Source organism: Nomascus leucogenys, chromosome 11 (genome assembly GCF_006542625.1).
Source record: "Nomascus leucogenys isolate Asia chromosome 11, Asia_NLE_v1, whole genome shotgun sequence".
Lineage (NCBI taxonomy): Eukaryota > Metazoa > Chordata > Mammalia > Primates > Hylobatidae > Nomascus > Nomascus leucogenys.
This window is the reverse complement of record NC_044391.1, coordinates 106,118,989-106,132,880: the sequence shown is the minus strand read 5'-3', so window position 1 is coordinate 106,132,880 and position 13,892 is coordinate 106,118,989. Positions and strand designations below refer to the sequence as shown.

Sequence of the window (13,892 nt, the reverse complement as noted above, 5' to 3'; positions counted from 1 at the left end):
GAGCACACTTAAAAAACTTGTAACTTTCCAAATGTACCATGCTTTCACCTCAAAGTCTTTGTGTATATAGAATAATCCTACCTCCTTTCTTTCCTTGATTTCCTTAGACTCTTTTAAGAATCAGCTCAGACATCTCCTCTTCCAGGAAATCTTTCCAAATTTCCTAGTTAGTTTCAGGTATACACTTTGGTCATATATAGTCATAAATACAACTCAATCTAACTTACTCAAAAAAGTTAATTATTGTAAAGATACTAGGGTATTTCACAGATCCAAGAAGAGGAATGCTGCTAAGTCTTAAGAGTCACAATGAGAGACTCATGCGCATCAGCTTTTTCTCCCCACATCGTCTCCTCTCCTGGTCTCTATGTCTTGAATCCTCTTCATGCATTGTATCCATTTGTGTGTCTCTTCTTAGTGTCTACTACATTCGTCTCCTTCTCTCTACAGATTATGCTTTTTCACTCTTCCAGTCCATATAATGGAAAAACAGGAACTGTCCGCTCCTGAAATTTGTACCTGATGTAATCCAGAGACCTAACGAGAGACTTATAGGTCTTTTCCAAGTTCAGTTCCAAAATGTCCTGGAAAGCACATTGATTGGCCCTGTTTAGGCCATTTGCTCACCCTGAGTCAATCGGCTGGACCCAGGAGGCAGGGTCACACTTTCCCACAGCTCCTCCTGCTCTTATGCAGATTAAGTATAGAAATGTAGGCATGGAAATTATCCTACATGGATTCAGAGCAGATAACCCTAAAGGTGGCCACTATTACTTGAACGGAGCCCTTTGAATAGTTGTACCAGAACATTTTTTGTCTCTTAAATAAGAGCTCTTATGGGTTCAGAACTATGCCTTTCATCTAAACAACATAACATACAACTAATATACTTAATTAATAATGAACTCAAAAGACCAGGGACATAAACAAATAAAAAAAAGCTCACGTGACATAATAAAAAGGAACATGAATTAGGAAGTGAGAGACTTAGGGGGTGGTCCAGGTTCTGCTGCTAATGATAGGCTAAGAACTCAACTTCTCTATACTTCAGTTTCTTCTTTTTTCAGCAGAAATGTTTATAGTAGCCCTGCCTACCTCAAGAGATTGTTGTGGGCTTCAAATGAAATCTGTGAAAGCACCTTGAAAAATAAAAATCTCTGTACAAATATAAGGTAGCATAATCACAGTAATCACAAACATGCAAATGAGGAATTTAAGAAATAGCATACCTTCCTGATTAGTGGGAGTTAACAACCATTGAAAATAGAAAATGATAAGAAAAAATTATAATGAATGCCAGTATAACTCAAAATAAAGTGAAGATTTTCAAATATCAAGAGACTTCTAGATTCCAAAGTCTTGAAATATAAAAAATTTTAAAAATCATGTTTTTGCCAAGAGAAAAACATGTTTTTGTTATAATTTACATATCATAATGTGTGGTTAAAGCTCAACATAAAGCAAAATGTATAACACAGAGGGAACCCATTTGACTTTACGATTTCATTTCTTCTAACTTACTTGGAAAAGTATTCCTGCCCTTATGGAGATATTACTTTATATATGATTAGAAACCTCATAAGTAATGTGCTTTAAAATGGATATGTGAAGCAGTCTATATCAAAGAATTATTCAATACATGATAATTGCTAAGATCAAATGAAATAATACATGTAAAAATGTGTTCTGGCCAGGCGCCGTGGCTCATGCCTGTAATCCGAGCACTTTGGGAGGCTGAGGCGGGCGGATCACCTGAGGTCAGGAGTTTGAGACCAGCCAGACCAACATGGAGAAACCCGGTCTCTACTAAAAATACAAAATTAGCCAGGCGTGGTGGCACATGCCTCTAATCCCAGCTACTCGGGAGGCTGAGGCAAGGGAATCGCTTGAACCCGGGAGGCGGAGGTTGTGATGAGCCAAGATCACACCATTGCACTCCAGCCTGGGCAACAAGAGTGAAACTGTCTCAAGAAAAAAAAAAAAGTATTCTAAATGATAGTATACCATGTAATGACAAAGACTACAGGATGTAGTCATCTTTATCAGAAAAGCCCCAGAAGCTTAATATTAGATGGGAAGTAGAGCTTGGTGCATCTTTCTTTTTTTTTTTTGAGACAGAGTCTTGCTCTGTCGCACAGGCTGGAGTGCAGTGGCTCGATCTTGGCTCACTGCAAACTCCGCCTACCAGGTTCACACCATTCTCCTGCCTCAGCCTCCCAAGTAGCTGGGATTACAGGCGCCTGCCACCATGCCTGGCTATTTTTTTGTATTTTTAGTAGAGATGGGGTTTCATCATGTTATCCAGGATGGTCTCAATCTCCTGACCTTGTGAACCGCCTGCCTCGGCTTCCCAAAGTGCTGGGATTACAGGCGTGAGCCACCGCGCCCGGCCAAGCTTGGTGAGTCTTAAAAGAGCTGATAGGAACATTCTTCACTGAATAAAAATCATTTGAAAATTATAAGGACTAATGGCATCATATTACAGTTTGCTTTGTATGTGTGTGTGTGTGGGGGGGCGGGGTGCATGCACATGTGTGCCTATACTGAATAAAGTGAGGACAGACAAAATGGATTCTAAGTATAATTCCTGTTTCCCCAAGAATGCTCACAGGTTTTTTTCTAAAAATATATCTTGGAGTATTTTGAGTGTTCTCTTTTGATGAAGCCGAGAAGGTTCAGGCTTTTTTGTTGAAAGAAACAAACCAAAATGATGCTTCCTACAAAAGCTTTGGACACAAAGCCAGCTAGAATTTACAGTCAAGGATGAGTATTCAAGACAAAAATAATTTTAGGATGAGTTAGAAGCCTAAATAACAACCAATGCTTAGGAAATTCCTGTATTAATTTTTAGATTATCTTTTTGGTCTAAAAATTATAATCAGCTGATAACTCCCTCCCAGTTAGCAAACCAATAGGAAACTTGTATATCTGAATCCCAAGGCAACATGGAGTATCTGAAGGCTGCATGCCCTAACTGAAGGTCACGCAAAGTCACATCAATAAACTAACAGAAAAGATTCAAGAATGAGGGTCGGAAGTTAGATATTTAGATATTTAGCTATTGCCAAAAATGAGCTGCATTATGCTTGAGATCCATTTAAATATTAGCCCAATTCACTGTTATTTATATATAACTAAAATGTTAGTCGAAATCAATATTTAATATTCACCCCTTTTAACTCACCTGTAAGATTCTTTGCAAGATTGATGGAAGGGCAATAAAAGCTGCCATGCTATTTAAAACTTGCATGGTCAAAGATTTCAGAGCTGTTATAACAAAATATTAATATTCAGGTTAGTTTAAAATAAGAGTTTTCAGTTTTTCCCGTAAGTCTATGGAAAACAATGGATTTATATAGCTTCTTAGAAACTTAGCTAACCAAGGCCTATTTGATATTTTAAAATTAACTGTTGACAAGTTATAAAGACTACAATTATTTAAGATAAATTATATGAGTGGAACAACAGAAAGAAACATGAAAGATGAGATCAACCATACTATATGGTTTCATTAAGGAAAATCATAAGAATATGCTATTGGAAAAAGATATTATACTGATAGTTTCTGCAGACAAATATTGGATTGATGATACAGGTGGACTCAGTCACTTGAATTCTGAAGAACTGACCTTCAGAGTGTAGATGAGGAATGGCTGAACTGGACAGCTTCTGAGGGGCCATCATTGCCTCCAATAACGGAAACCAAAGTGCCTATAATGTCAGAGAAAATCAAAGAAAAAGAAAAGTGGTCAAAGAAAACAATGAAAAACAAAAGAATAACTAACATCAGCATAATGTTTTACAGGTCGAAAGGTACTTCTCACATACATTTGTTGGTAAAAATTAGAAAAAATAAAAATGGAAATATTCAGGGCCAAAAAAAAAAGACAATACAAAGCAGAAACCACAGCTAGAACAGGCATCTTTATCATGAAGCCTTGGGAAACATAAGGAGGTCAACGTTAAGTAAGTCTAGGCCTTGGAACTGCAATCTTACGTGTCTCAGGGGAGAGCAGGTTCAAGGAAGCCAGGAAAGAGCTTCCTGCTAGATTCTTATCTACTCTATTAAAAATTTATCACTGACAAAGTTTAAAATAACACTATTGCTGCATAAAGAAATAAGCACCCCCACTAGCTGTCCCCCACCCAATTTTCTTTAGCTATGTCAAGCAAGAAAAATGAGTAAAGGTTATCCCAAGTTTTTTCCATATCAAGCATTATCTTATATTTCCTAAGTCAACACGGACCAGGAAATAGAAGTGAAAACTGTATCAGTTAACATGATCAACCATGTCAAGAGATTAAAAAAAAATCTATCATTTATTTATATTATGTTAATCACTATTAAATGCTTTACATTTACATTTTTGCATTTAAATCTCATAATAACCCTATACAGTAGGTATTATCTTCACTGGAGATGTGAAATTGAGGCTCACTGAAGTTAAGTAATTTTTCAAAGACCACACAGCCAATTACCTGACTCTAAATTCTGTGTTCTCCCTAAGCCTTAGGAAAAATATTTATTATAAAAATGAATGGCTGGGTGCGGTGGCTCACTCCTGTAATCCCAGCACTTTGGGAGGCCGAGGCGGGCAGATCACCTGAGGTCAGGAACTCAAGACCAGCCTGGGCAACATGGTGAAACCCCGTCTCTACTAAGAATACAAAAAAATTAGCCAGGCGTGGTGGCAGGTGCCTGTAATCCCAGCTACTTAGGAGGCTGAGGCAGGAGAATCGCTTGTACCTGGGAGGTGGAGGTTGCAGTGAGCCGAGATCACGCCATTGCACTCCAGCCTGGGCAAGAAGAGCAAGACTCGGTCTCAAAAAAAAAAAAAAAGAACCCACTGCTGCCCGGCCCCCATGAAGATGCTGCCACCCCACCCCTGCTGGTGTGCAGCACACCCCACACCACTGCTGTCCATGCTGGCACAAGCATGTGTACCTGTCATGCCGCTGTTGCTGCTGGCACACACACACACACAAGGATGGACTCTGCAGCCACTGCCTCAATAAAGTGCTTTAGCTGGCAGCCCCCACTGGAACATTGCTACCAGCTGATCAGAAACATTTTAGCTCCTCCAATGCAGCAAGTACATAAGCTTGCGGGGCCAGAGCACAAAGCCATAGGCCTGGTCTCAGCCGCTCAGAGTTAGAACAAGCAGCCCAGTAGTGCTGAGCTGAGCCTTGGCCCCCTGAAATCTTCTGGAAATGAAGACAGTTGACTGACCCACATTACACCACAGTCAAACCTTCAAAGGCACCAAAGAATACAAAAGCAAAAAATGCCATCCAAAGTACAGCAACTTCAAATATTAAAGGTACACCAGCTTATATGGATGAGAAAGAACTGTGGAAACTCAAAAAGCCAGAGTTTCTTCTTAACAGCAAACAACCCCACTAGTTCCCCAGCAATGGATCTTAACCATGCTGAAATGGCTGAAATGACAGATATAGAATTCAGAATCTGGATAGGAATGAAGATGTTTGAGATTCTGGAGAAAGTTGAATCCAAATCCAATGAATCTTAGGAATCTAATAAAATGATACAAGAGCTGAAAGATGAAATAGCCATTTTAAGAAAAGAACCAAACTGATCTGTCAGAGCTGAAAAACTCACTGCAAGAATCATATAATACAATTGAGAGAATTAACAGTGAGTAGATCAAGCTGAAGAAAGAATCTCAGAGCTTGAAGACCAGTTCTTCAAATAAAAAATGAAGACCAGTTCTTCAAATAAAAAATAAAAACAAAAACAAAGAAAAAAAGAAAAAAAAATGAACAAAACCTCCAGGAAATATGAGATTATGTAAAGACACCAAACCTTTGGCATTCCTGAAAGAGAGGGAGAGAGGACAAGCAACCTGGGAAACATATTTGAGGATACTGTCCACAAAAATTTCCCTAACCTCGCTAGGTTCTTGACCTTGAGAGGCTGACATTTAAACTCAGGAAATGCAGAGAACCCTTGTGAGATATTATACAAGATGGCCATTACCAAGACACATGGTCATCAGATTCTCTACGGTCAACATGAAAAAAGAAATTAAAGGCCGCTAGAGAGAAGGGGCAGGTCACCTACAAAGGGAACCCCATTGGGCAAACAGTGGACTTTTCTGCAGAAACCATACAAACCAGAAGAGATTGGGGGCTTATACTCAGCATTCTTACAGAAAAAAATTCCAACTCAAAACTTCATATCCAAACAAACTAAACTTCATAAGCAAAGGAGAAATAAAATCATTTTCAGACAACGAATGCTAAGGAAATTTGTTACCACCAGACATGTCTTACAAGAGGTCCTTAAGCTAAACATGGAAACAAAAGACTATTACTGGCCACCACAAAAAACACACTTAAGTACATAGACCACTGACACCATAAAGCAACTACAACGAAGCCTGCACAACAACCAACAACATGATGACAGGATCAAATCTGCACATAACAACAGTATCCTTGAGCATAAACAGGCCTTAAAAGGCACAGAGTGGTAAGCTGGATAAAGAAGCAAGACTCAATGGTATGCTGTCTTCCAAGAGATCCATCTTACATGCAATGATACCCATAGACTCAAATAAAATGGATGGAGAAAAATCTACCAAGCAAACAAAAAAACAAAAAAGAGCAGGGGTTGCTATTCTAATTTCAGACAAAAGAGACTTTAAAACAACAATGAACAAAAAAGACAAATAAAGGCATTAAATAATGATAAAGGGCTTGATTCAACAAGAAGACTTAAGTATCCTAATACACAAGCACCCAACAATGGAGCACCAGATATATAATACAAGTTCTTAGAAACCTATGAACAGACTTAGATAATCACACAATAATAGTAGGAGACTTCAATGCCCCACTAATAGTATCAGACAGATCATCGAGGCAGAAAACTAGCAAAGATACTCAGGACCTGAATGTGACACCTGACCAAACGGATCTAAGTGACATCTGCAGAACATTCCACCCAATAATAACATAATATGCATTCTTCCCATTTCCACCTGGCACATACTCTAAAATCAACCACATGATTGGCTATAAAACAATACTCAACAAATTCAAAAAAACGAAAATCATACCAACCACATTCCCAGACCACAACATAAAAAAAATTGAAATCAGTACTAAGAAGATCTCTCAAAACCATGCAATTAAATGAAAATTAAACAACCCTACTGGATGACTTTTGGCTAAAAACAATGAAATTAATGCAGAAATCAAGAAATTCTTTGAAACCAAAGAAAACAAAGATACAGCATACCAGAATCTCTGGAACACAGCTAAAGCAGTGTTAAGAGGTAAGTGTATAGTGCTAAATGCCCACATCGAAAAGTTAGAAAGATCTCAAATTAACAACCTAACATCACACCTAGAGGAACTAGAAAAACAAGAGCCAACCAACCCCAAAGCTAGAGAAGAAACAACCAAAATCAGAGTTGAACTGAGTACAATTGAGACAAGAAAAACCATATAAAAGACTAATGAAACCAAAAGATGATTCTTTGAAAGAATAAATAAGATTGCTAGACCACTAACTAGTAAGAAAAAGAGAGGCTGGGTGAGATGGCTCACAGTTGTAATCCCAGCTTTGGGAGGCTGAGGTGGGGAGATTGCTTGAGTCCAGGAGTTTGAGACAAGCCTGGGCAACCTGGGGAGACCCTGTTTCTACAAAAACACAAAAGTTAGCAGGGTGTGGTGGTGTGTGCCTGTAGTCCCAGCTACTCTATTTGGGAAACTGAGGTGGGAGGATTGCTTGAGCCTGGGAGGTCGATCATACCACTGCTCTCCAGACAGGGTGACAGAGCAAGACCCTGACTCAAAAAAAAAAAAAGAGAAGGAAGGGAAGAGGGAAGAAGAGGAGGAGGGAGGGAGGGAAGGAGGATGGATGGACGGACAGAAGGATGGAAGGAAGGACAGAAGGAAGGAGGGAAAAAGAGAGAAGATCCAAATAAATGCAGTCAGAAATGACAAGGGGACATTAACACTGACCCCCAGAAATATATTTAAAAAAACCCCTCAGAGACTATTACAAACACCTCTATGTACACAAACTAGAAAACCTAAAAGAAATGAATCAATTTCTGGAAACATACAACCTTCCAAGATGGAACCAGAAAGATACTGAAACCCTGAACAGATCAATATAACAAGTTCTGAAATTGAAGCAGTAATAAAAAGCCTACCAATGAGAAAAAGGCCAGGACCAGATGGATTCACAGCCAAATTATACCATACATATAAAAAAAACCTGGCACCAATTCTACTGAAAATCTTTCAAAAAATTACGGAGGAGAGACTCCTCCCTAACTTATTCTATGAGGCCAGCATCATCATGATACCAAAACCTGGCAGACACAATTGAAAAAAAAAAAAAAAAAAAAAGAACGAAAACATCAGGCTAATATTCCTGATGAACATACATGCAAAGATCCTCAACAAAATACTAGCAAACCAAATCCAGCAACATATCCAAAAGCTGACCCACACCCACAACCATCTGAGCTTTGAAAAAGTTGACCAAAAAAAAAAAAAGATAAGCAATGAGAAAAAGACTCCCTATTCAAGAAAGGGTGCTAGAATAGCTGGCTATCCATATGCAGAAGAATGAAACTGGGGAACTATGTATCACCATATACAAAGATCAACTTAAGATGGATCAGACTTAAATGTAAGACCTCAGAGTAAAAAACTCTTAGAAGAATACCTAGGAAATATTCTTCTCAATATCAGCCTTGGTAAAGAATTTATGGCTAAGTCCTCAAAAGAAACTGCAACAAAAACAACAACTGAAAAATGAGACCTAATTAAACTAAAGAGCTTCTGCACAGCAAGAGAAACTATCAATGGAGTAAATACACAACCTAGAGAATGAGAGAAAATATTCACAAACTATGCATCTGACAAATGTCTAATATCTAGAATCTATAAGGAACTTATATCAACAAGCAAAAAACAAATAACTCCATTACAAAGTGGGTAAAGGACATTAACAGACACTTCTTAAAAGAAGACACGCAAGTGGCCAATAAACATGAAAAAATGCTACGCATCACTAATCATCAGAGAAATGCAAATCAGTAAGATACCATCTCACACCAGTGAGAATGGCTTTTGTTAAAAAGTCAAAAAATAGCGGACATTCACAATGCTGCGGAGGAAAGGGAACACTTATACTATTGGTAGGAATGTAAATTAGTTCAACTACTGTGGAAAGCAGTTTGGAGATTTCTCAAAAGAACTGAGAGTTGAACTACCATTTGACCCAGCAATCCCACCATTTGGAATATACGCAAAGGAAAAGAAATCATTCTATCAAAAAGATACACGTACCCGCATGTTGACTGCAACACTATTCACAATAGCAAAGACATGGACTCAAGCAAGTGCCCATCAACAGTGGACTGGATAAAGAAAATGTGTTACATATACACCATGTAATACTATGCAGCCATAAAAAGAATGAAATCATGTCCTTTGCAGCAACATAAATGGAGCTGGAGGCCATTATCCTAAGCAAACTAAAGCAGAAACTGAAAACCAAATACCACGTGTTCTCATCTGTAAGTGGGAGCTAATCATTGGGCATATGGTCATAAAAATGAGAACAACAGACACTGGGGAATATAAGAAGGAAGGAGGGGGATAAGAGTTGAATAAAAACTACCTATCGGGTACTATGCTTACCACCTGGGAGACAGAATATTCATTCATACTCCAAACCTCAACACCATGCAATATATCTAGGTTAGAAAGGCCAGCATCATTCTGATACCAAAACCTGGCAGAGACACAACAAAAAATCATGTAATCTCTGATTCTAAAATAAAAGTTGGGGAGAAGAAAGAGCAAGTTAAATGAAAAAACAAAAAAAAAGTCCAAATATAGGCTGCCAATCAAAAGATGAATAAAAATAAAAATTTAGGAATAAAAAAATTGTAACAAAAAGACTCGTATGATCTACCTAAATAAAGGTTAAACAACTATGGAAATTATAGACACAGAAAAGAATGTGTTATAAACCTTAATTAGGTAAAACACTGTGATTAATTAAAATTAGTAGGTATGTGAAGGGGAGAGTAGGAAGCAAGTATGAGTCCATGGGAATTTCATTATTGGCATGGCATCATACATATCATAAAAATGGAAATGTATAATAATTATAAACATATACACATAATTACAATGGGAGCTAAACATTGGGTACACCTGGACGTAATGATGGGAACAACAGATATCGATGAATACAAGAGGGGAAATGAGGAAGGAGGACAAAGGTATATGCAAATTTTCAACTGCGAGGGGGTTAGCACCCCATGCCTTGTGTTGTTCAAGGGTCGACTGTAATACACCATGATTAAGTGTGCTTTATCCTAGAAATGCAAGGATTCAACATGTCAATAAATAGATGTGATACATCACATCAACAGAATGAAGAACAAAAACCACATGATGATCTCAATCAATTCAGAAAAAGCATTTGACAAAATTCAACATCTCTTCATGATACAAATCTCAATAAATTAGGCAGAGAAAGAACACACCTTAACATAATAAAGGCCATATATAACAAAACCCACAGCTAACATCATACCAAATGGGAAAAAGCTGAAAGCCTTTTTTCTATGAACTTGAAGAAGACAATGATGCCCACTTTTACCACTGTTATTCAACATAATACTGGAAATCCTAGCCAGAGCAATAAGGCAAGAGGAAGAAATAAAAGGCATCCAAATTGGAAAAGAGGAAATCAAACTGTCCTTATTTGAAAATGACATTATCTCATAGATATGAAAACCTAAAGACTCCACCAAGAAACTGTTAGAACTGATAAACGAATTCAGTGAAGTTGCTGGATTCAAAAATCAACATTCAACAATCAGTAGCATTTCTACATGCCAATAACAAACTATCTGAAAAAGAAGTCAAGAAAGGAATCTCATTTACAAGAGCTACGAACAATAAAACAAAATACCTAGGAATACATTTAACCAAGGAGGTGAAAGACCTCTATAAGGAAAACTACAAAACTCTGATGAAAGAAACTGAATATACACAAATAAAAAGACATCCCATGCTCATGGATCAGAAGAATATTAAAATGACAATACTACCCAAAGCAATGTGTAGATTCAATGCAATCCCTATCAAAATACCAATAACATTTTTCACAGAAATAGAAAAAAAATCTTAAAATTCATATGGAACTACAAAAAATCCTGAATAGCCAAAGCAAGCCTGAACAAAAAGGATAAATCTATAGGCATCATACTACCTGATGTCAAAATATATTACAAAGCTGTAATAACCAAAACAGCACAGTACTAGTATGAAAACAGACACATAGACCAATGGAATAGAACAGAGAACCCAGAAATAAATCCACATATTTATAGCTGACTGATTTTTCACAAAGGAGTCAATCATATACATTAGGGAAAAGACACCCTCTTCAGTAAATGGTGTTGGGTAAACTGGATATTCATATGGCAAAGAATGAAACTAGACTCTTATATCTCACAATATACAAAACTAACTCAGCATAGATTAAAGACTTCAACGTAAAGCCAACATGCATAAAACTACTGGAAGAAAATATAGGGGAAATACTTCAGGACATTGGTCTAGACAAAAATTTTACAGCTAATACTTCAAAATCACAGGTAACGAAAACAAAAAAATAGGCAAGTAGCATTATGTTAAACTATAAAGCTTCTGCACAGCAAGGAAATGATCCAAAGAGTGAAGAGACAACATGTACAATGAGAGATAATATTTGCAAACTAGTTATCTGACAAGGGACTAATATTTAGAATATATAAGGATCTCAAACAACTCAATAGCAAAAAAGAACTAAATAATCCAATTAAAAAATGGGCAAAGGATATGAATAGACACTTCTCAAAAGACGATCAACATGTCAGCCATACAAATGGCCAACAGGTTCATGAAAAAAATCTTCCAACATCGCTAACCATCAAGAAAATGTAAATCAAAGTCACCATGAGATATCACAACACACTTCTTAGAACAGCTATGATAGAAAAGATCAGAGATGGCTCTTGCTGAGGATGTGGAGAAAAGGAAAGCCTTGTACATGGTTGGTGAGCATGTAAATTAGTACAGCCATTTTGGAAAACAGTATGGGGGTCCCTGAAGAAACTAAAAACAGAACTACAATATAATTCAGCAATCCTACTACTGGGCATTTATCTGAAGGAAATATATTGTAATCAGTATATCAAAGGGACACTTGCACCCCTGTTTACTGTAGCACTTATTCACAATAGCCAAAATATGGCATCAACCTAAGTGTCAATCAACGGATGCATGGATAAAGAAAATGTAGTAAATATACACAATAGAATGGTATTTGGCCATAAAAAAGGATGAAATCCTGACACTTGCAGCAACAAAGATGGAAGGGGAGGTCACAATGTTATGAAATAAGCCATGCACAGAAAGACAAATATCGCATGTTCTGACTTACATGTGGGGAGCTACAAAAGTTGATCTCATGGAGGAATAGAGTAGAATGGTTACCAGAAACTGGTAAGGATGGGTGGGGGGATGAGGAGAGATTTGTCAATGGGTACAAGCATACAATTAGATAGAATTTTAATAAGTTCTAATGTTCAACAAAACAGTAGAGTGATTACAGTAAACAATGATTTATTGCATATTTCAAAACCGCTAGAAGACTCAATGTTCCCAACACAAAGAAATGATAAATGTTTGAGGTGACAGATATCCTAAGTAACCTGATTTGATCATCATACATTGTATGCATGTATCAATATATCACATTAATCCCATGAATATGTATAATTATTATGCATCAATTAAGAACATTCTTTAGTTTTACGTAAGTTTCCTATGGGAAGCTGAGTAATATACATATATTTTTTGAGTACTATATTTTTAAAAGCAAGCATTATTTAATGCAATTTTACTAAAATTATATCAACCTAGGCAGACAAAAAATAACTAGAGTTATGTTCACCAAATGATAATGATGGTTATTTCTGAGTGATGGGATGAATCTATTTTAATTAAAAAAACCCATTCTTCTGCATAACTTTCTATATTTCATGATTTTTAAAAATCATGAGTATGTATCATCTCACAGAAAGTTTCTTTTAATAAAGAAAAGCAATCACATTTATATAAATAGGCTTGTTATACACAATTTACATTCTAAAGACTTCATAATTTATGACCTTGAAAACTTCTGGACAAAAACTTAAGGGAGAAATTTGCTCATCTCAGAAGAACAGAAAATATGCCATGATTTATTATTTTCATTGTAACATGTATGGCTAAATATAGATATATAATTAACCTGTTCCCCATTTCAAAAACCCAGGCATTAGAAAGAGGCCAGGCAGTGTCAAGTCAGAGGCCTGAGCCTTGGAAGGGCAGGCAAAGAGTTAAGTCATATCATGATACAACTTTACTTCTTAAAACTATTGCAGAATTTAACTATCAAATCACATCTCGCCCCCTTAGTTTCTGCTTCATTGCTGTAACTCCCACCTGCACCTGCTGCTCAACGATACCTCCTTCAGTTTTGTTTTCTTCTTTTGTGCCATCTGGGATCTGTGATAGCAGTGGTTCCAACCTTGGCTGCATATTGGAATCATGAAGGGAGCTTTAAAACATGGTGGTGACTGGGTCTCATCCCCAGAGACTGTAATTTAATTGATCTGGGGTGCAGCCTGAGTACTGGAATTGTTCAAAGCTCCCCAGGTGACTCTAGTGTGCAACCAAGGTTGAGAATTACTACACCATAGCCTTCTTTAACCTTTCTTCAGCTTTCTCTTGAGGGCATTCCTCCAGTTCTTCATGCTTACTTTCACCACAGGGAATAGAGACGATGATAAATGATGACC

The 13,892-nt window shown here is 37.2% G+C and overlaps 1 protein-coding gene across 4 annotated transcripts in view; it reads right to left on the bottom strand.

Annotated features, from left to right (window-relative positions):
* Window positions 1-13,892, bottom strand: part of VPS8 (VPS8 subunit of CORVET complex) — a 236,463-nt gene that overhangs the window by 62,173 nt on the left and 160,398 nt on the right. For all 4 annotated transcript variants that reach the window (XM_030822939.1, XM_030822940.1, XM_030822941.1 and 1 more), the window contains 2 exons: window positions 3,630-3,711; window positions 3,185-3,267 (listed from right to left, as the gene is read on the bottom strand). In XM_030822939.1, the coding sequence (XP_030678799.1) occupies window positions 3,185-3,267; window positions 3,630-3,711 (165 nt within the window). The remainder of the gene's footprint in view (window positions 1-3,184; window positions 3,268-3,629; window positions 3,712-13,892) is intronic.